Genomic DNA, 23,929 nt, shown 5'->3' with positions numbered 1-23,929 from the left:
ATCAAATAAACATCGTTGGACTAAGGTTTTACTTTTTTGCATGCCATTTTTCAGTTTGTACAATTTTTTTTAAAGTTTCAATTCATTTTTAACATCTAACCTCTTTTTAAACATATCACTGACTTTTTGGCCCTTTTTAGGAATAAATTTAATTTTCATATTTCTCCATCACAATCTAATTTTTTTACGGAGTCTCTTGCTGTACGGCCAAGGCGGACATATTTCTCCGCAGCAATCTAATTTTTTTACGGAGTCTCTTCTTATCACAACTTGACTAAGAGAAGCGAGGTCTTGAGAACCTTTGGCAAAAATTCAGTTTTAGTGGAAAGGTTTTGGAAAAACCTTGCCAATCTATATAAATCTCTTGATTTAATTCCTTGTGTAACCTGCTCACGCTTGTAGAGCTCTCCCAAAGAAGTGTCACTAAGAAAGTATTTCCCCGCCTTCATTCCTCGTCACTTCTGTTGAGTTTTACCAATAATTTCTTGCTTGCTCCTGGAAAGTGACTAGCCTAACGGCAAGATCGTTGCAATGACATTTTCCATTGGTGTCAATTCAAAATTTATGGTTGCTCACTCTTCAATGGTTGATTCACATTTGGTTCTCGTTCTCGCGGGGTCTCTGGGTTTGATACATTAAGAAGTCCAACGAGGCATGTGGAGATGAATCTCTTAATTATCTTGTCTTATGAACTAGTTAGACCTAGCGGGTAGTCGAGCCTCACCATGTTCTGACTCTATCTTGTACACTGTACACTACCAAACGTAGTTAGTGAAGGGATATCGTTAATTTTGAAAATGGACTTCCTTACTTGCCAGTGTTTGCGCCCCTTAGGCCCCCTCCTTCTAAAAGCCCTCTGAGTTGACAAAGGTTACCAAAAAAAATAAATCTTGGACAACTTGGCATTTCGAGTGTGTGCTTTAAATTGCAGTCCATGAAACTGGTGCTTGCCTTTACACATCTCGCTCCAAAGGTTCTAAGACGTAATCAAGCTCTGGTGTGTTTTCCCAATATTTATGATGAATATGTTGTACCAGACAGGGTCTGGGTTTAGTGTAGAAAGAGAAATTTTGCCGCCGAAGACGTTCGCTCAATTTGACTGAAGGCAATTTTTGGAAGGGGGACTTCGTTTTCACATCATTACGCTTGAATCCTGTGAAGTAATAAGACACCTTCTTCACCCGTCACCCTCTGTATTCAAGTACAGTACTGTACTGCATGCACGTAGGTACGCGAGTGTTATTAAGGATTAGAGAGACGAGTATGACACTCACTCCTCACTTGTCGTAGTGTTCCTTTGTGAGATAATCTCCATACTTTCACAAAGAGATCCCAGTACTACCAGTAATGAAAGTTGGGAAACAAAAAAATGAAATGAACCAAATCAATGAAAGCGGCGTGAATAAAAAGAGGCTATGTGTTTAAGTATTCCTGATGTGTTTGAGATGCAAGATGGTATCTCACACTTTTGTGATGAATTACTGCCCATCAACAAAAAGTGAGATAATGCTTATTCGTAACAGGACTGGTGAGATACTTTGTATTCGAGTTTTTGTACTGATATTTTAAGCAAAACTTATTCTCGTCAGACCCTTAGGGTTGTTAATTTACTGATGAGGTTAATTTGGAATCCAGTCCAAATTCCCACAAACCTATTTATTTGCCGAGACGGGTGAAATCCTGTTGAAATTTCATATTCCTTATTTCAAAAATGTTTCCCCTTCTTTCATATTCCATTTTGTTCATCATGTTAGAAGGGATTATTCTGAAAAAAAGAAGCCTTTCTAGTGGTTGGATATTTCAATTTTTTAGAAAAGCTTGAAAAGGCAGAAGTGCTCTATGGAATCATGTACAGTGAGTAAACTATACAGCACCTTTTTCCCCTCGTTGTTTTCGTTCTTGCTCTCCTCCTCCCTTTTCCCAATCCCAAGTGTATCTATTTGCCACCGGATTGCCACCGACTGCTACCTTGTCTCTCACCCAGGGTACCACAAATTCAACCCCAACCAACCAACCAATATCCAGTACTTGCGTATTATCCACTATGATGCACTTACTACCTCATCCACCTCACTCACTCACTCACTCACGAGCTACCGGGGTTTGAACCTGGTCTGCGCCCGACAGGAAACGACGTCGACGACTATGGCTGAAACCCAGACTCTCCGAGATTTTCAGAGGAAGCGACCAGACACATCTCCGAAGTTCATACGGAGCCTGTCGATGGGGGTTGAAACGTGAACATGGACTCTAAAAATCCGAGTGAGAAAAGCGTAGCGAGTCCCCCAAAGAGAGGGAGAAAGAAAGACGCCTTCGATCGGTGTATGAGGTGTCGCGGAAGCTCGCCGGATTTCGAGCGCCGGACTCGCGGAGAAAGAGGGCGGAGACGGTGTCTACATTGAGTCCATGGCAGGTTGATTCTTTATGCTTCTGTCAGTTGATATTGTGAAGTCAGTGTGAACGGATGTGAAGTTAATGAGCTCTCAGAGAGTTAACAAAAAAGCTTGATGGATACCCGAAATCTCGTCCATGAGTTGGCAACGGTCAACCACGTTTAGTGACTCGCCAAAGATTCTTCAAGAGTAATTTTGCGTTCAAAATCATACGTGAACAATGTTGAAGCACTGCCAAGCCACGGCCAATGACCACACAAGACGATCTCGTCGAAGACTCGGTGACAATACCTCCTTGAACAGTTCAGGATCGGCCTCGTTTAATTCCAGTTTCGGGAGTGACTCTCTTCCACCGGAACATTCTTATAGTGACTCTAGACGATCGTCGTTCTCAAGCCCAGAGCCCATCTCACTGATCTCACGAACCTCGAGCTTTGCCAGCTTAAGTTTGGAATCCGCGGGAGGAGGTCCGAGGACACCTATCAAAATCTTTGCCAAGTGTCTTCGTTCCGACATCGAGTACAAGACATTGAGCGTTGGTTTTCACACCAACTGCAAAGAGCTCGTTTGGCTCTTACTTGCCAAGTACAAGATGAAGAATCGCGATCCGAATCTGTTCTATCTCACCATGGACATCAATATCAAACGCACTGGAATTCCCCTCCAACGAACAATCACCCTCGACGATGAAGCTCGTCCGGCTGAGTTGAAGTCATGCCATCCTTGGGGCGAGTGCAAGTTCACGCTCCAGATGCGGAAGGGTGGTCTGGTGCGGATTCATGATAGCATCCTAATGGCCGAATCCAAGTACAAATGCCTCCTAATTGCCGAACATACAACTGTGGCCGAGGTCATTCGGATCCTATTCCATTGCTACAACCTCGAGCGAATCGAACAGGTCGAGCGGTTTTGTCTCGTCGAGCAATGCCAAAGCCAGTCCTATGAGAGGCTGCTCCATCCTCAGGATCGTCCGGCTCAGGTTCAATCCCTGTGGCCGAGTCCCACTCAGTTCATGTTTGTTTTGAAAAGGAGTCAACCAGGGAACGCGGGCCTTACAGTTAAATCCAACCTGCCACATCCGGCAACCATTGCCAGTCATTGCCATCAAAGATTTCCGCTTGACACAGATCGGAGAGAACAATCGCCTTCATCCTCCTCTAACGTTGCCACAGCAGCAGTTGTCGTCAACAACAATAACATGACTTCCAATAGTGCTGGTGTTAGTCCGGTGGGTAGTGACACTTCTAGTACGACATCCACTTCACCCAGTTTGAATGGGTCCGCCTACTCCACGCCTAGACTGCTGATCCGGAATAGATTTGCTAATCCCATGGGTCCAAGTGGAAGTGCCTCTTTGATTCTGCCGCCAAAAATGAACTTGGCTTCCATCCACGAATCAGGCTTGCCATCGCCGCCCATAATTCGGCCAAAGCCCACTCCAGCAAGTGTGGGCTTGCTCTTTTCTGGGAGCCGAGCATCCTTAGGATCCTTGAGTAGTGGGAGCCGATCTTCAAATGCGTCTTATCACGATTACGAAAACTATTTCTATATCTAAAGTGATGGATGGAGAGGCACTGACCTCATTTGTTGACAACTAGTCCTTGTCCCCTGCCCCCCTCCCCCAAAAAGCCAATCCTTTAAGTTTCATAGACCTCGAACCTACGTTTCTGATTTAAAGTTTGTTGAGGCAAGCCAGTGCTCTTGTGCTGCTGTGTGTTTCTAATCCTCTCCCATATCTCTCTTCTGTGATACTCGTTGTTTTAATCTTGGAATATTTAACCAAAAAATCGTTTCTCATCACCAACATATCGTACAACCCCTCGGAATAAATTATTTGATCTACTGATTTGCAGACCTGTCTGACAAGAGTGCTTTTTGAGCTTGATATCCGGGTAAATATTTGATTCCACAATTGACGGCTTAGCCACAAGACGTTTACGACTCCGTTGTCAAGATTTGAGTGAAACAATGGGAGAGAAGTAGATCAAGGTAGTCAAGATTCCGAGTAGAATTCTCTCCATGCACGGCGTTTTGAACGCAGCAAATTGACGGAGATCTCGTTTCGAATTGGCAAAAGCCGATTCCAGCGATTTCTTTTCCTCACCGCCTCTTTTTGTTCATCAACGACATCTTCCAAGAAGTCACTATGATGAGCTCCTAACCTCCAAGTTGAACTTTGGCCATTTTCCGCTTCTTCCCCGGTCTCCTCCGGTCTCCTCGAACAGGGGCCCTCAAAATTAACAGGGTAGCCCAATCTCATCGTACTTCAAAAAGTAAGTCAACTTGACACGAGATGGAGAATTGAACCGTTCGATTCCATCCAAGGTACAACACTGAGATTTAGTTTTTCTAATTTACAAAGGAATCATTTTTGTCGAGGGCAATACGTAAAAAACATAGATCGTGTCTCAAAGCAACGTGACATAATTGTGAGTGTTTAAGGCACAACGTAGTACTTGTTGAATCGCAGATGGACACCCTATTCTCTGTTCAGAGATCTGTGCCAACGGCCAGGGATGGCAAAAGATGATCTGCATCATGGGCAGTTCAACTGTTAGATGAGAGAATGGGGCAGTAATTGGAGACTTCCTTTCATCGGGAGGAAAAAATAGACGGACTTGTTTTCCGTTGTTTTCTTGAATTCACTCTAAGCGTGAGCTGCAGTCACCTCTACCATGGGACGAGAAATCCCAAAACTAGACCGGCTGACGACTTTTGAATGGACATGATTACATAGTAGTTGGGACAAAACGTGATGTGATGATGGTGTTGCCTCTTTACAACACTTTCGGACATGGAAATGTTGCCGTTTGAATCAAAATGCGAACAATAAATCATCTTTTGGAGACCAAAATAATCGTGCATTTACCTCGGTTAAAAATTCAGTGTTCTTCAAAAAGATTTCATCGTTCTCCTTTGAGAGCTTTGCTGGCAATATGACATGGTTCTGCATAATGTCATCTCGGATGACAGATATAAAACCTTTGGGGTAGTCGTATCCTCTCAAAGTGCTCTTACATAACTTTATGGTTTTGAATCTTAAATGAGAGGTACTCTCATTAAAAGATATTTTGATGGAGTGCTCTGCCATGGGTTCAATGTCAGATTTGCTGATGACGAGCCTGAGATTATTACGCAATATTCCTGGAAGGGGCCTAGTAAGCTCCCTTGTGACACTCCCCGTTGACGGTGTCATATGAAATGGATTCTAACTACACCGCAATCTGACAACAAATCTTTATCTTGTACCTCATCTCGTGACATTTAAATGCATGAATGAACTCCAAAAGGAACTGTAGTTACCTCCCCATGCTACATTACTTACTCATTTTCCACTTTGATAGGAGATTGGTTTGTTTTGACCACTCCGAACCTTTGAAGGTCTAGGGATAGGAACAATACGTTCAAGCGAATGGATGGGGAACTTTGAACTTATAGTTTGGTTCATCTTGATAATGGAGTTAATGAATGACGCGAGACTCCAACTGAGTTACGAGTGAGAATATCATCGACCAATGCCAAAGGTAGAGATTCTTTGGGGGAACCATATTTAGCCCAGTCTAGCTCTAGCTCGAGATTAGAGTATCCATTTTCTAGCCATCTCAAGGCGAACGGGAATAAATAAGATATGATGCAAAACATATTTTTCTCCGGGCAAAAAGTCTTGCGACTAGTACGTCTCATGTGGTACGACTATTTTCGAATGGTGTTGATCAATCTCTTTCTAATCTATAGCAATCTTTGTTTTGTAGCATCCTTCTCTGTGTCATTCGCTCAATCAGAGCTCATTTAGTTGGCAACACTCGTGGCTTAAAAAAATCCGATGAGTTCCTTTGGAATGATGATTTAAATGTGTTCCTGGCTTGAGATGGAGGCGGACGTAGGTGTGTGTACCACGCCCAATGCTAGAAAAATATGCAGAACAATACCCCTTTTATCACTGTTGGCATGATACTCAAGTTCTGAAAGTGATATGTGCCCGATCATGGGTGTAAATGAAGCTCAATCTCCGACTCGTCTAGATACTTGAATTGAAATAAAAACACCAACAACACAAGTATCGCTCAACTAATGAATCTTAAATTGTCACCGCAACACCATTTGGCCGATATTATGATTGACACATTGGACCCACAGATGTTGACAAATACTCCCAAGCCAAGACTTGATCTTTTTTTAACGTAAACATTGAACACTTGAGTCCGAAATAATCAGGTTCTGACATCTCTTAAAACGCAACATTTTGACAAGATTGAAATGTTCCAACCACCCGCCCAAGATACAATTTCCCGCAAAATTAAGAAAACAAAATGTTTTTTGGTAAACTTGTGGTCTTTTTCTGGAGTCTTGGCATGTGCCTTGGGTTACTTGACAGGAAGTGTGGATCCCTATCAGCTGTGGAAGATTAGGAGTCTTTGACCTGGGTGTGTGTTTCGTTGTCGCGCTAATGACACCCTATGCCAATGCTTCTTGAGCACATGTTGCCCCTTCTATCGTTTGTGCCAAGATTCCAAAGAGTGTTAAGGCGCCAAGAGCCATTGGACCCATTCCTAGTCAGTATTGCACTGCCACAAATTGATTTCCAAGCAAAGCCATTGTGTCCCGTTTTTCAAGATGGGAGGGACAATGGCAAGACTTCAGGGCTTCAAAGGGGCCACAGGCAAGAGGTTCGTTTGTTGAATGAACTCTTATCATCTTGACAAGTGCACAATGTTACGGTTTTTGTCAGTGTCTGGCTTGATGGCATGAGGTCACGGAGACTCATTAACATTTTCTGAGCAAAAATAAGATCATTTGGTGGAAAATTACCCTCAGTCATTCTTGGTCTTCTTGAGGGGGGCACTTCAGCTCAGACATACTTGAGTCAAGTGAGGTTGAGACTGAAAGACTGTTCATCAACCCTTTAACAACAACTAAACGACTCCAATCGTCGAAAGATTACCTCTGCACGACTTCTGAAGCATTTCTTCAAATGGGCAAAACCTCGAAATGTATACGTATATCAGTAGGCTCTTGATGGGCTTTGTTTGTCTGAATGATTGAAAAAAAAACACAGAAACCAGTTCTAACGGAAGCGTGAAGCAAAAACGGAATCATCACCTCCAGCTAATGAAGCTATATTCATACTAAATACTACTCCACCTCAAAGATGACAGCCAACAAAACCATCATCGGATTCGTGATAGACATTTCAGTTTCAAATTGAGGTAGAAACTAGAAGGTAGAAATTACTGGGGTCCGTGGTTCAAGACAATTCTTTGTCTATCTGAGATTAACTAGTGGCAGATAAGGATCTTGAGCAAGATTTTTTTTCACATGGACTGGCGTCTGTTCTGTGTGGCTCGTGCCAGAGTGATCACGGCTTGTCGAGTAATTCCACCATGAATGAGAATTTCACTTCCATGTCCAAATTACCTCCAGATCTCTTGGTTGGTCTATTGTGCTCCTCCCAATGAAGTTGGTGCTTACCGCTCTGAGCATTTGCACTTCCGCCAGCTAACCAACCAAGCCACTTCCAAGAGATACGACGAGCTACTACACGGATTCACTCCAAGTTCTAGGTTGGGAAATTGAAGAGCTCATTTGCGTCCAATTTTGGTTGACGAAATCGCTCCTGGTGCTTTTATTTCTACGCTCACAATCCGATCTTCCTTGAACCCACTCTTACGTCAGATGTCATTCCCGTACGAGAAACCATAATCAACATCGTCTCTGGAGACTTCAGTCGTTCCCATGGACATGTAAACCCATATGACACTGGATGAACCTGCGAAAAGACCACCTATGGAGAGCTTGTCAATGTGTGAGAGAGAAAGGAAAAGCAATCCATTCTCGTGTTGTGTTGGCTATTGTGTTAGTTTCCCGTACACGCCAGAAAGACAGACAAGCGCACCATGGTGGTGTACGTACAGTCGGATTTGGTCCCCGGACGCTTGACAAAAGAGGGTACAATTTAGTTCGATTGGCGTTCCCCAAGGGCCTGAAGGCAGTGCTTCGGCTTTGTGATATCCGACGAAAAGCACCCTTTTAAATGAGCCACATTTTTTTCCCTCTGCCCAACCCAATCTCAAAACGGTGGAAGTTTTAGATTTGAGTGACTCTAAGGGAGTAATTACCACCTCAAGGGTGAGAGATTTTCCAAATTTAGCCCAGATTCGGGATGACTCAGGCCTTCCAGTCTTCTCGACGAGCAACGAACACGCAAGTGGAGTAACGTTGATTATTACTACCATTATCAAATTGAAGAAAACCCAAGGTTAATGTGTTCACTCTGAAAAGAACCCAGGTTTGGGATCATTGAGTCTTTTTCAGAGGGTCCGTAGATTGATGGCGTCTACACTGGATTGGGTGCATTTCCGGGGTGAATCAAAACGACGGGTAATTGCACTAATGAGAGTCACACCTTAATCACGAGTTTATCACACTTTTCTCCCCTCTCATTTAGCAACTAACTCTAGCAAAAGTTTATCAAGGAAGACACGTCGAGCTAAGAAACACAAGTTTTATGATGGGGTCCTCAAGGGTGACTAATAAGAAACTCATCAGCAAAACTGCCCTTTCTCCTGATATGCCAAGAGCATCTCGTAGTTAACCACAGTAGGAAGATTAAACTGAAAAGCGATGATACATGAGCCTATCCCCATCATCCTTACTCTAGATGTCACTCTGGTTGTAAGGGTCAAATCTAGCTTTGGAAACGTCTTGAACATGTTGTGAACGACGGCCACGGCAGACAAAAGAAGGGCCATACAAAAGGTTTCGAATGGACGTTTATCCACGGGAGAAACTAAACGTGGGCGGACCCAGTACTTCAGTAGTCAAATTGGCGATGAACAATCAACAGAGATGTTGCTCGAGCTGTCTCTGCTCCGTCCGTCAAGGATTGAGGCAGATTTCTCACGGGTGGAGATTTCTCACGGACCGCCACCCTCGATTGTCCATATGAAGATGAGTCCGACAACGTCGCTGACGATGAGCGTTGTTTGTTGCCTCATAATGACTCTGGATGAAGGAGGAGGTTTCAGTTTGATGCCAGAGATTGGTGTCTTTCTCCCAGCAGATGAGGAAATTGTCGATTACATTGGCGAGCTCTCTTCAAAACAAGATCGAATGGACTTTAAATCCTGGCCAGAACAAACACATGCGTATCTCCTGTGCCGATATTTATTTAATGATCTCCAAGGCGGATATCACTAAAGCTTGAAATGGCTTAGTCCCATATTCTTGGTGGTGGATTTGCTCCTTAGGCGCCTCACATTCGTTTGACCAAATTGAATGGCGAAGTATGTCTCAATATGTCTCAATGTCTCAATTAATGGATGCGAGTTGACCACTCAGCTCGAAAGAGTGATGCTTTACAAACTCTTGATTGAATGTCGTGAGAATATTTGAATAGAACCTTCAGGGCTTAATTTGCTTCATGCTAAAATTCGCGTCTTTTTCCCCTCATTACCTCCATACATCACCTCGAAGCTAAATGAACAGCTGGGTCCATTGTCAATTGAACACAAGGTCGTCGATGTTTTCCCCTTTTCAGTCGCCTTGGATGTTGGATTTCTCCTCCAATACTCTTTTGGAACCAACTAGCGTTTATCATTTGCTCAAGCCTATTACCCAGGAATTTATGTTCAATGTCATTTGAAAAGCTATCTCGTTGTTTCCTCGGGGATTCTCTGACATTCTAGTACCAAAAACCCATCCAAGTGGGCCCCAAATGAGCATTCAGCACGGGCAGGTCGTTGGCTTCGTCTCGAGCACGAATGTCGGCTTTGTTTTGGCAGTAGCCAAGGATTCAGCCAATAATTGCTTCCATTTTAGACAATTTTCTCAAGATTTACGGACCTGACTAATTTCACCCTCCAGGCCTAATAAAAGTGCACCCAAAGAGATGAACGGAAATAAAAGGATACCTGTATATGGTGCTTGAGCGTCGTCGGAGCGATGCAAGTACAATGGTTCTCTCGATTGAGATCGGACTGGGGTAATAAAGTGGGATGAGAATGGATTTGTTCAGTGCATGAATCCGATGCATTTCATCCGATTCTGGTCTCTTTTTTCGTTCTGCTCTTTCTGGCCGTTATGTAGTTTGTAGGGACTTAGTTTTGCCAGGCTTATGCTTGTAATGAGAATAAGCGTGCAATTAAAACCGTTCATCTACATAATGACCACTTCGTCAATGGATGGGAGGATCGAATCTGGAGGAAAATGTTCTCAAGACCCTGGTACTTGAAGGTAATTGGTGCAGTGCTTACAAGTACCCTACCTAGTACCACATTCACCGTTTGGAATAGGATTTCTCCTTGGCAGCTCGGAATGAATGGAAAGCTTGAAGCTTACCACGCCCACCTCCACACTGATATATTACAAGCAAGAAATTCTAATTTACAATAAACAATATCAAAAGGGCCCTATGCACCCTAACATACACATATCTTACCATAAATAACTCTCTGAAGCCAAATTTTTCAATCTGTAGCAAAAGGTAGTGCATTAATGACTTTTGCATTTTGTGTTGATTATAACTTTCAACTGCGATTGGTCTTCAGCAAGATGGTCAGCAATAACGCCAATTGACAAGCTTGCGTTCTTGGACCCAACGGCCATCATTGAAAGATTTGAAACATGCTGAATCCGTGGCCAAACGAAATGATCAGATCTTGTCTGCAAGAAAGTCATCTTGTGGTCAGTAAGACAAAAAAGATCACGTATAGCTAATGGTTCATCAAAATAAACGATTCAATATCTGGAAGAGAAAATCCCTCTTGCGGTTGATGCCATGATCTGGGTTGCTTCATAGTTCATTAGAACGCTTTGATCGAGTGCGCCAAGATCATCTTCTTTTTTTCTCCTCGTCGCCATCTTGAAGTGATCGATTTGCAAGGGGGTGATCATCTAGGATCCACATGAATAGCTTCTTATTAAATCCTAGGGACTCGTCCATTCAGTAATTTCTAACCTTGCCTCACATTGAAGCCTCTCTTGCCAACGAACCAGATTATCGAGTGCCAATCAAAGACACTACTAAAACCTGAAATATCGTGTAAGTGCGGGACAAGCTCAATTTTTCGCAATAAAAAGGGAGTTTCCAGGTTGTCCTCATTTCAAGCAAAGTTCAGCTGAAGGTGCATGCACTCTTGAAGTGGTAAAGCCAGTGTGTGTGGTAGTGTTTCTCAAGCAATTAATGAGCACTTCTGCCAGTTCAAAGAAAAAATTCCATTGACGACCTCTTGATCTTGGTGAGAAATCTCTGCGAAGCGTTTTGGGTTGGAGCCAGGGTGAGTTTTGCAGTAGGAGGAGGAAGACTCGAAGGTATACAGGTACTTGAAGTGGTTGGCGAAGAGGTGGAAGGTGCCCCAAATTTCTGCAATGAGCTCAATGAAGTTCAATTGAGACAGTGGCTGAGCCGTGGAATGAGGAAATTATTCCCATTGGCTCCTTGCAATCTTGCCCAGGTAAAACAATTTACATGTCAATTTCGAAAAGAGTTTCTCTACCAGGTCATCGATAAATCATATGAGGAGTGTGTGGGCAAACGAGCCCATCAGGGGTCTGAGATTGTTTAACAAAGGATTTCTCCTGAAATAAGGCGCTTCTGCCCATGGAAGAACTAGAGTAAGGAAATGTGACCAATAAAGATATCAGCTAAGTGCCCTTTTACCTGTTTCTTCTTTTCGTCTTTGCTTCAAGTCAAGGGATTTTGGAACGCGTGACGACTACCCTTCCTTGAAATATTTCACGAAAATTGATAGCGTCCTGGCGGGTTTTCCATCGTTTTTTGAAAAACCATAAAAGTATGAGAATAACACAGGGATGCCACTTATACTCTTGGAATGGTCCATTTTCCATTCGAGACACCATATGGTTTGAATAATTTAGGTCATTTCACTGACAGCTAGTGGTAAATAAAAAAGATAAAGTTTTGTTCCATGGAATACTGAATGTAGGCCTGTCTCATTTGGCTAATCGACTTTTTCACCGCAACACTATTCATTTCCCGAACTGCGCTTGAGGAGAAGAGATTTATTGGCCAGAAATGTGTCAGGAAACAGTGCTACTCAGGAGATGAAGTACCTAAAACGTCCACTCCCACTGATGTTCAGACACTCTTTCAATGCTTATGGCCATCGTGAATGAACTCTCGGTAAGTATCTTGAGAACTTAACAAAAGATATTCCATTCAAATGAAATTCCCAGCATGGTCAAGAAGAACCAGTCTTGACGCATTCCTTGGGGTCAAATTCCTTCGATTGAAAGTGTCATTTCAACACCTTCAAATCCTATATCTGTCAATCTTGTTCTCGCATAATTCACTCATCCTTGCGCAAGACTACCCATTTGTACCTTGGGAGTCGGTAAACATTCTCTCGCAATACACTCTATTCAAGTTTGAAAGGTTCTAATGTTTTGAGGTCAGCCAAAAGCTACTCACGGATTTCTGCGGGATTTCGCCAATGCCAAATTCTTGCCAACACCTGCAGATCTGAGAGTCGCTTTGACAATCCTAGTAATGCACCGGGTTCGTGTAATAGCGTACAATCTTTTGTAATGGCAGTATTGTTATTATTCCCTTGACATTTCTTAGACTCGTTGTGTTATTGAAGGCATTCTACCAGACTTGGGACTATCACCATGATTAGAAGTTTCTCTCGGAAAAGGAGATTCTTGGATTTTTCCTTACAAAATTGTAGGACATTGGACAAGATGATTGGAAGCTTTTTATGTAAATTGTTAAGGCCAGGGTGCGAGCGTGAAGTATTGCAGAGAGGGCGAGGTAAAAATAATGGAATCGATGATAAAGTGAGCTCAGGCCAGCACTTTCACTCGCTGACCCATGAGGATCCCATCACGTCATCCTACGGGGCTAACATTAGATGTATGCTCTTTCTAATAAGATTTTGAACGCCAGATTTGAGAGCGTTTTCACCTGCTGAGGGGTTTTTCTACGTGGAATTTGTCCACTCCTCTGACCAAATGTTTAGGCTTCATCATGCGGACATTCGAGCCGAGAGCCAGATGTTTCCGGTTGGGCACCCACCCATGTGAGACAAATGTCCAAGGAGAGAAACACAAGAACGACATGTACATCTACCAAGTTATAGTCCCAGATCCAGTGTCTAGCTTCAAGTTATGCGCAGTTGCTCTTGGACCCCTTAGGAGTCGTTTCAAGTTGTGGGACAGTACCTACAAGGGGATATTGTTTTACGAGAGCGGGAAATCAAACATGAATACGCGTCGCTTTTGGTCGGTGTCTTCTCTGTTCAAGTCATGCAACGTTGCTCTCGAAGATTGGAAGCGTTATCGCGGTCTAATTGGGTTCTTCTCTTGTTTAAACAGGGTGATGTGTCTTCAACCAGAGCTAAGCCCTCCCAGACAGCTTCCAACATCCATCCTTTGAGCTGGAAGCGAAGTTTTAGAGCGGAATTATGAGGATTATCCAGACCGCTCTTCACTTACCCCTTTTTTATTGGCTTTTTTCGCCGTTCATTCATTCATGAAATGAAGCCAAATTCGGCTTGACAAATGCTTGCCCGCCAATTAATTATCAAGCTACTTCCAAAGCTTAATTCATACAGGAAATTCGTCTTCTAGGTATGCACTGTATATAAGACACGTGGGCAGGATTAGGGGTAGGATTTGTTGACATTGAAGGGTCGTCCAGGTGGGATTGAAATTGAACAAGACGTTGATCCACGTTCTCCGTAATTGGAACTCAAGACGGCTGCTTCCGCTGTCAAACGCATGTCCAAATGTCTTCTTAATCATCATCGTCGTTCAGATCCCGCAATCAATAATGGTTATAATTCCAGATGCTCCATATGACTCACGGAAGGGTCTGATCTAATGGTGACGTTTGTGAACGAACGTGGTGTCACACATGGCAACAAGCATGCAATTCTTGGAAATCATCGATTTTGCTTGCACCGACGCACGCGGAGAATTATGCGCAGTTGTACATTCATCCGTGATTGCTGATTATTCTAGACGATTTTGCCCGTTTCCACTGGTTAACCTAAAGTTTTTGAATGGTACGTTTTGATTCTTGTTCAGACGTTCTGTCATGAAGATGGATTGGGTTTTGATGGCAAAAAGTTATAAATGGGCATTGTGGAGAGGAATGCATTATCTGATCAGCCGAAACCGGCAGGTGGTCAAGACGAACATTAGCTCAGAAAAAACCACGCCCAGGAAGAAGGAGAAGAAGCGCATTTCGGTGAACTAGGCGATTCCTCTTCTGAATCTATTTTTCTCCCACGGTGGGTCAAAATATCAAAATATTAAATATTTCGCTCATCTAAATGCCAGGTAATTGTCGAACGAAGTTATCAGTATTTCCCTTGCACAGTTTATTGAACCCTGCCAATTTGTTTCTTTGGCTATTACGTTTCAAAGTTAGCAAGTCATCATAGAGCTCTTAAAGAAGGCAAATCTTGATTCAGCCATGAACTTGGATTCAGTTTTGCACCTCAAAATGCTAACTGCAATTCTAACCATGCTTACACAAGTTTCAAGAAGTAAAGGACAGTGAAAGGAACAAAAAGATTGTATGATAAGCTAATTCATCCTTGATTTAAACACTGGACTTGGAACCCTTGCGGCTTAGATTGAACCCACATACAGCTTGTGCATTAATTACCCTATTGTTTTGGGTCAGCTATTTTGTATTTATGTTTTTGAACCAAACTCTCCTCCAGTGTCATTCATTGATGATTATCTATATGATTATCTAGCAAAAGCTAGATAATCATGACATAAGCTAGACTCCCGAAGCAAAATTAGAACAAGCACATTAAAAGCCACACCAAAATTGTTGTTTCGTATATCCTTGACTTCTAGAGATGTGCACTGCGAACGGAGGCAAAAATTTCTCATCCCCTAAATCGTACACTTTATACGAAATAACTGTCTCATGCGACCACAAGATTTTGTTGAGTAGATGAACTTTGCCAAATTTGAGCCAGAAACTATGTTAAGGGAACTCAGGAGATATCTCCAAAGTTATAATGGGAACACTACATAAAATTCGAATTTTCAGCCTGCTCATGGTCAGCTACGTACATGAGCTTTTGACAACATAACTTTTAAACGAACCCCTTTACAAGTAAATAATGTAAAAATGATCTGCATTTAATTGAGGAGATCTACGCTTCCTATTTCATTGTTTTAATTCGAAAGTGCCTCAGTCCCGCTATGACCAAGAGGTGGCCGATTTGACGGGAAGCTCGTTCACAGTCCACATTTCAAGGAGTTCGTGCCTTGGCCCACCGTGCGGTTTCTGGGCGAATCCTCCCTCCTCCCTGCTAGTTAAACACGCACCATCAATATACAACATCAGCAACAACGTCTCGGTATGACAACGACAATGGCGGATAAAGGAACGTGCCAAAATCACACAATGCCACCTGGATGAACAATCTTCCAAATCTTGAGCCCACCTTTTAGCTCTCAACCGGTCATTTCATCAGTTTCTTTGTATTGTTTTCGATATCTCACTCGCGTTTTTGAATCTCATCCGGTCCAAAGATTGATATTTTACAATTTAAATTTTACGAATGAAAGCACTTTTTTCTCCTTTTTCCGACTCGACATTTGACATATCAAGCCTTTAACGAGGTTTATGTAAAATGTTCTGATTTATAATGCTTCAAATCTTGACGTGTATAATAAACATCATAGCATGGAACTCGACGAATAAGACACATTTATGAGTACCAAACCGTTTTTGGTTATCCCGTGTCGGTTAGTGTTTATCTCTGTTAAAATTTGTTCCTCAAAAAAGGGCTTAGTGGACGAAGTCAGTCTTCTAAAATACATTTGGCCACACACGGAGCGATGCAGTGAAACGACAAATCCCGGTCAACATGACTTTTGGCCCAACCAACGTCTCAGTTTTCAGTCAGGCCATGGAAATGGCGCACTCCATAGATTGCAACTCAACCAAAATAAAGCAACAAATCGTTGTTAGAAACCAATGATTTAACCTTTCACCCTCAACAACCTTGGTCTTGAAATCCTTGCGTTGAGGATTTAGGAGCTCCAAACCCCAAATCCAAACCCCCTTTTTTCAGAGTATGAAGTCATTGAGAGATCTCAACGCCATTCGTTTCACGGAGTGGAGTCGTAAAACATTTTGCCCATCATGCAGAATATGTAGTCGGTTCGTGTGAGGTGAGGCGTGAATAAATCCACCCTCCAGGGATATTGGAGTGTTGGTGGTAACCGAAAAGAAACCAGATAGACAAGTCTAAGCCAACCAGACTTGACAGCTTTGAAATTTCATTGGTCAAATACGTACATCAGAGGCATTCATTAGCGATGAACTCCAAATCCTGACTTGGAATCCTTGAACGTTGTTACTTGAGGAATGGGCCTCGGTTGTGTTTACATAGCTTCAAGAACAGGCCTAGTCCTGTTTGGTCGTGGATTTCGGGACTCTGTGGCAGGAGAATGATGGCCAGTCTGGCTTCTTTTGGCATTGTTGGCCAAAGTGATGAACTTGACGACTTAAACTCACGTTTAGAAAAAGCTGTGCCATTCAAGGGCGAAGGGTTTGTCAATCAAAGGGAATTCGACGTTGGAGCAGGAGGATCACGAGGACTCGCAGATTTCCTTCATGGCCAAGGCTACCTTTGCTTATCCATAAATGGTTGCACATGAATAATTTGCGAACCTAACAAAGAACACATTAGGGCCGTTTCATTAATTGGGTTCGGGCAATTTTCGTCCGAACAAAGGAAGAACTGGAAGGAAAAGCCAAGCAGAGAGACAAAAAGTGGACTCTTTTTCCACTGGAGAATGGGCCATCCAAGCCAGAAACTGAACCGAGGACGCCACTCAAGCACGGGAAGCACGCAAAGAGGCTTCAGGGCTAAGAATTGACCGTGTTCTCATCGCCATAATCATGAAGACAATTTCTTGGTTCGGGGATTACTCTTCACCTGGAAAGCAAAAAACAAAATGGCAGGCCTTTAGCAATATCTGATAAGTGTTGAATATAGTGAGAGATTTGGGAGCTTCGTTTTCACTGGATGACAACCCATTATCCCATTGATTTGCTTAACCTGGACTTAAATTAGAGTGCAACTGCATTTAATTCTACACTCAATTACAGTGCAGAAAATCTAGAAGCAACAAAACATGTGTCATGTTTGGGCCAGAATGCCAAAAAATGTCGAAGAATCCAAATGACTAGAATGATAGAAGCAATCATTTTGGAGTTTCAATGCCATTCAGTGAGTTTCCATCGGAACGGTACTTATTTTAACTCATCCTCCGGGGGTAAAGTTATCTCAGGGTGTGCACGCTTCCCCAATTTTCTTAGGCTTCTGTTGTTTCTTTGTGCCATTTTTCCTATCGGCCCATGAGAAAATTCGTCGCTTCCTGCCATTTCCTTTATTGTCCCACCTTTCGTCGTGTGTTTTCGAATCAAAGCGTATTCCCTGAACGGATCATCAATCGGTAATCCAGCATTTCCCATGCAAACTCAAGATTACATATCTTCAGGGCATGTTTGGAACGAGACCCAGCCCTCTAGTTAAAGGGATACGAGAGTTGGAAAAGAAAGTTTGATTAAAGAATTAACTCATTTCCCAAAGTTGAGTTGGTGAGGAGCTAATCAGAGAACTCGGTAAAGATGGGCAAGATCAAACTTTCTCCAAAGAATCCTTGATTTGAGATGGTTAGCCCACCATAAACCGATGCTAATGTTACTCATTCCAATTCAAGTAATGACATTAGCTTCCCAATTGCTTATCGAAGCCAAACCATCAACTCATCAATATGAAGTCCTCATCATCATTGGGATTGCTCAACTCGAATTTCGAGGCGGAGAGAAAAAGCATTACAAGAAACTGATGCCCCGAGCATTATGTTTATTTCCTGATTTTCACTTTTTGAGAGTCTCATTTCCGCAAAAGCCCGCCGAAGAAGACAAAACCGAGCTTGAATCGCATCCGTTTGGAGGAATGGTTCATTCTGCAAATGCCAGCATGACACCCAAACTCACCTTCCTCATCCAGGTTTTGAAACATTTGCTGACTCTCTACTTAATGTAACGCACATCTTACTTTCTTTCCATTCAATATCCTGGGACTACTGAGTACCTCCTGATTTCTTTGGATTTCATTTCGATCACCAAGTTTTGGTATCAAATTCGCTTGGAAAAAGGCTGGTTACTAAACCTGGATATTGTCAGCCAAAAAACACCACTTTTGGCAACACTGACAAGTCTTAGCTCATTTCTACTAGACACAAAGATTTACCTGTTGTTTAAATTTGAAGCATTCTTTTAGATTAGTTTTAAGAAGTCCAATGCTTCTAAGTGTCACAGGAAGACGCCCCCAAGACGAAATGAAGTGATGTGAGTGATAGAAATCTTTGACTTTTGCTCCACTTTCCAGACTTCCTCCACTTAAATGACTGTCTCATTCTCCCTCTATCTCTACCACCGAATTGGTGGCCATTATCATAAAACTAGGATTCTATTGCATTTATTGGCTCTACAAGATCCAGAAACGATAGGAGCATTTCAAGGGGGTGTCATGAAAATATACTAATGTCAATTCCGAAAGTACGTCCTTTTCCTTCACTCTAAATTGGGGTAAAAACGTCTCTTCTGGGTCTGTGTGTACATTACCTCTACTAGTGTGTAATTCAAGTGGAAGAAGTGAAATTGAGCTTATTAGTAGACAATCATTTTCTGGTACATGGTGGAAGTGACAAGACGAAAAAAATGGAGAAAGTGAGCGAACACTTCCTGTTTGAATCTAGCGCATTTTTTCCTGCGCTCTCATTTGTGCATCAATTTTCGCTCATTTTGATACATCACTTGATAAGGATCATCCAGGGTTGCCGACTTGACGACAACAACCCCAAATTAAGGGTTTAACCCCACTATTCGGATGGATTAGGGATAAGGTACAGCTAGATTTGAATGAAAACTTAACAATGGAGGCATTAAAAGAAGCATTGAGACCCTGATCATTCAGTACAGTGATCTGCAAAGAAAACAGGAGTCAAGCAAAGCTCAGGAGAAACTCATTTACCTGCAATCTGAAATACGATTCCTGATGATCTGGTTGATTCTAGGGCTCATTCACTTTCAAACTGAGATTGATCATACATTACCACGGTCATTTTAGCCCTAGAGCGGGAGAGATTCTCATTCTCGTCGAGTTTTAGAATGCGGATGAGATCACCTCCGATCACATACATCAGCCAGAGGAAAAAAAAAGAGTTCAAAGTGGTGGAGAAACGTTGATTGTTGATACGATCAATCTTACCAGGAAAACAATGCCTCGTTTGCCTTAATTTGCATCAATAAATCTGGAATGGTGAAGGTTGAGCGTCTACTTTAAGACTTGCTGGTTTGTCAACCATTGTGAGGCAGATTTCCCTGCCTGATAGATGAACATTTTTTCACATGTAAAACTCTTTGCTCATACGCTATATTTCCTCATTAAGCCTCAGCTTTCCAACCATTTCAAGTCTACCCGTGTCAGTCATTTGAATACAAATTTCAGGCATTTACCCCTGTTCAAGTCACTGAAAATATTTGGCTTTCAAACAGTGGTCAGGGTCAACCCTGAGAACACCTGATCGATTCAGTGGAATGAATTGTTCAACGGTACATGATCAACTCTCAAGTCCACGAATCACGGTGGGGTACGTGGAACTGGTTGTTGAGGAATAATGCTCAAAGTGACACGCTGGGCTTCTTTCAATGAGAAATTAGTCTTCTTCAACTTGAGAATCACCACATTATTTTGAAATTCTCTCCTTAGATCAGTTTCAAAACACACCGCCACCCAAAGGATACCACATAAGGTAAGGATTTCGCCATTTCTCCATCCATTTGGTACGTCTCATCACATTCCTTGGGGTCCATAGTCCCTTATGTTCTAACACTCATGATTTTGGCCAGGACGAGCCTTTGATGGGATAACTAGCAAGTAACAAGTACGTAGACCTTGGCAGCCGAATGGAATGACATGTTATTTTGGGATTGATTGGAGCAATAATTGTCCGGACTTGCTCAACATCGCTGGTACTAAAGCTGCTACCACCTCCTTCTCAGACAGTTGGCGGCAAACCATTTATAACCATCCATTGGAGGGATCTCGCACCGCCCGTACTGGACAGGACTTTTGTCTCGAGGCTAGATGTCAAATTCCTTTCGTAATTGGTTCAGATCTGGGGATCGATCCCTAGACTCATATTTCAGAAATCGTATAAAGCACAAAAGTCAATAATACGAGGGCTTTATAATGCGCTTCAAAAGGCTTTGAAGCTCATTAGGGGCTCTAGCTAATTGGAATATTTGATCTTTTTATGATTTTCAAATGGAACTGAAAAGAAGACCGAAAGCGTCTCTCAGCTTCAGTCATAAAACATGTTCGAACTTGTCAAGTTTTCGCTAATGATTTAGTGATCCTCTGGAAAAGTGCCTGAGGAAATTTGTATTCCTTAAAAGGAAGATGAAACTAACTCTTCCTTATCAGTTTTTGATGACAACAGATAAATTGGTTAGTACTCAAATTCGAAAAAAAAAGTTTTATTTTTAAATGAAGAGCTCGTGACGGCATAATGATCATTCATACCTTAAATTAAGGTAAGGATGATACGTTTTAACAAAACGTTTTTTTTTAGAAATCTGAGTTTATTGCACTCAATTCATCATTGTTAACTAAATGATTCCTAAATTTGAAAAAAACATGGTTCATGAAAATACGACGCATTTAGGTCATTTAAAGGCTTGAAGAGATTTCAAGTACCAATTATGAATTGGGTTCTATGGTTAAGTCCATGGACGTGTCGGATTACTGATGTCCTTCCCATTCACCAAATGGTGGATTATTTTTTCCACAACACGAGTCCGTGTAACCATTGTGAGCCAATCATAGCTCAATGGTTCTCGGAAGAGACTAAACCAACTCTCCAACATAGAATTGAATCCCCCGTTCAACTATGGTAGAAATACATCACTTTCCAAGCCGTTTAATCTGATTCCAAATCAGCATCAATCGCTTTTAAGACCACTTGAGATTGAATGGAGCTAAATTAACATTTCCTCGGTAATGGTGTAACCTTGTTCTTCTAGTTTTGGAGCGATGGTCTCGCTTTTAGGCGTATTTCTACCCGGGTTAATTGAATTCATTTCAGACCATTTCCTCCCGATCCATTGGACCGAGGATCGCGCTTTAAAAGAGCATCCGTCTATAACAAGACCCCCTAAAAATAGAAAGACTCTCTCTGCTCCTACTTTCCATGACTTTTTCCATTTTTCCAAGCTTGCCTCATAGTTAGTCCGTCTACTCCACTTAAATGCAACTCTCCGAGACTCACCACAAAAAAAACGATTGATTGTCATCTTCTCGAACAGGTTCATAGTCAAATCAGTGGATCTGTCATCAAGACAACGTCTTACAATGGAGACGGATCAGGTGGATGAGACAACCCCCCGAAAAGATTAAGATCATCCCCGTCAGGAAACCTCATTTCCAGAGCTTCGGATTGTTTAGTCTTAAAACAACACCATCACAAGCGTCAGATTCCCACGATCCCAATTGATTCCGAGGTTGAATATCACATTGGAACCGAAGGTGATGCACGTTGATCTGAGTATCACTAAATTTAACACCCTTGAAATGAAATTTGACACCGGGGTGTCCGGACTGAAGATCGCAAAATCCTCGTAAAGATCACTAAAAGAGACTGTGGCTTAATCTTGTTGTTCACGGGGCTCAATCTCCGATATGATAACAGAAAACCAAAAATAGATTGTCAGCCGGATGATTTCTTTTTTGTCAATGGAGTACGGTATCTTTTGTGTAATCAATCCGATTTCCTCCGCGGATTCGACAAAAAAAAAATAAGACGACCGGATGCGTCAATTTCCTGGCGGCCATGAATACTCTCTGGAGATGATGCCCAATACTTGGGATGATGACCAAAAAAGTGTTTTTGTGCTGGATGGATATTGAGCAAACTATCAACGAACATGGTGAAACCGTTGGGCGTATTTGAATGCATCTGGTATTCATGATGTTTCAATAGACTTGTCGAGAGCCTTTTACATGTTTTGACATTGTTTGAGAATGAGTTGCAACTCTCAGAGTTCGTCCCTCCAGTCCTCCAATGCTGAAGGTCGGCGTTTTCATTCTTATCCCACAATTTTTGCATACAAACAATCGTTAACAGATAAAATTCTGCAATTGTTACCGCTACTTAATCCTAATCCAGTCATTATTTCGCACCGCCAACGAAACCTTGAAAGTGTCCTGGATCAGTGAAGTGTAAAAATCCCTCCTCCTTGTATTCCATCGATTATTCTGCAAGTTGGAAGAAGCGATGCAAAGTGGGTTGAAATAGTCAAAACTCTGTCTCCATTGTCTTCAGCCATTTTGCCAAGCGTCTTCCTGTTGTTAATACGCCATTTAGGATGTTATCAGGATGTCAAATCACCTTCACGACAAGTTGTATACCAGGGTGTTGGCCTCAGCCAATTTGAATTCGTCACACAATGCATCCTCCATTAATTCCTACCTCGAGATCGTGCCCCACCAATCCGGATAACAAATTTCAACCTCTCTTGTTCTCCTTTTCATCTCGATCACTTTCGGGTTGACTTTGGTCACCCTGTCGGATAATTACCTTATCTGATTAAATTCCGATCCGGATGGCTTGTCTTGATATCGGAGGTTGGATCAAGGTGCCCTCGATGATTGAGACAAATCCGCCCAAAGAGTCCACCCAATCCATCATTTGTCACTGTCACTCGAGGGCCAAGTCCATCGCTTCCTGGCTCATAATGCCATGTACAAATTAGTCAAGGCGAGAGACATATTCAATCAAGTCCCTTTTCAGCTCAATCGATGTGGGAAGTGCGAAGATTGGCGAGTCCAAGTTTTTCTCGTGACCTGATAAGGATGAAGATTGGCCACCCGTTGTGAGAAATCCGCGATGTTTTGAGTCGCACAGTGCCTTCGAAAACAAATTTCTCACCGATTTCACCCTTTAAAATTTCGTCAAATCCCTGCTCAGGCCAATTAGCCAGATGACCCCAGGGTTCCTATCGGGTGTACGACCACGACCACGACGACCTGTCCTGGGAAACCTGGTAAACGGTTCTCAATTGATGTTCATGAGGCAAATATTCCATGCTGAGCCTTTGAATTGACCCCTTGTTGCTAATCAAGAGTCTGGTGGAATTGATTTTGAAAACATATCTCAGCCACAGTGAAATATCCATCACACTGTCGCATTGCAATCTACGTTCTTTAAAAAATCGCTGTGTTGGTTTCTTTAGACATTATAGACCACTAAAGCCAATTTCTACTTTTTAAGGCAACTTTGGGGATAAATGGTTGGATTTCAGGAGCATGACGGCAAGTGAACATGTTAAAAATGAAGAAGATGTAGAGGGCAAAATAATGTAATTATGTTGGATAATAGAAAATGGTTCATTAGTTTCTGGATACACTGCTCTAATACTCTGATCTAAAAATCACATTGAACCACAAATATACTCCTCTTATAGC

General features: G+C 42.3%; 1 protein-coding gene and 1 long non-coding RNA gene across 2 annotated transcripts; both read left to right on the top strand.

The window, feature by feature from the left end:
* The first annotated feature begins 2,151 nt into the window (after window positions 1-2,151).
* Window positions 2,152-4,239, top strand: LOC131879529 (uncharacterized). Its single transcript, XM_059225879.1, has one exon. It carries the CDS (start codon window positions 2,614-2,616, stop codon window positions 3,946-3,948), a length of 1,335 nt encoding a protein of 444 aa, XP_059081862.1. The 5' UTR covers window positions 2,152-2,613; the 3' UTR covers window positions 3,949-4,239.
* Window positions 4,240-20,047: 15,808 nt separating this feature from the next.
* On the top strand, window positions 20,048-22,181 carry LOC131879756 (uncharacterized). The gene is made up of 2 exons (XR_009373190.1): window positions 20,048-20,216; window positions 21,772-22,181. It is a non-coding gene; the product is annotated as an uncharacterized LOC131879756 (long non-coding RNA).
* Window positions 22,182-23,929: the final 1,748 nt, after the last annotated feature.

Source organism: Tigriopus californicus, chromosome 4 (genome assembly GCF_007210705.1).
Source record: "Tigriopus californicus strain San Diego chromosome 4, Tcal_SD_v2.1, whole genome shotgun sequence".
Classification (NCBI taxonomy): Eukaryota; Metazoa; Arthropoda; class Copepoda; order Harpacticoida; family Harpacticidae; genus Tigriopus; species Tigriopus californicus.
This window is presented reverse-complemented; position numbering and strand designations above follow the sequence as displayed.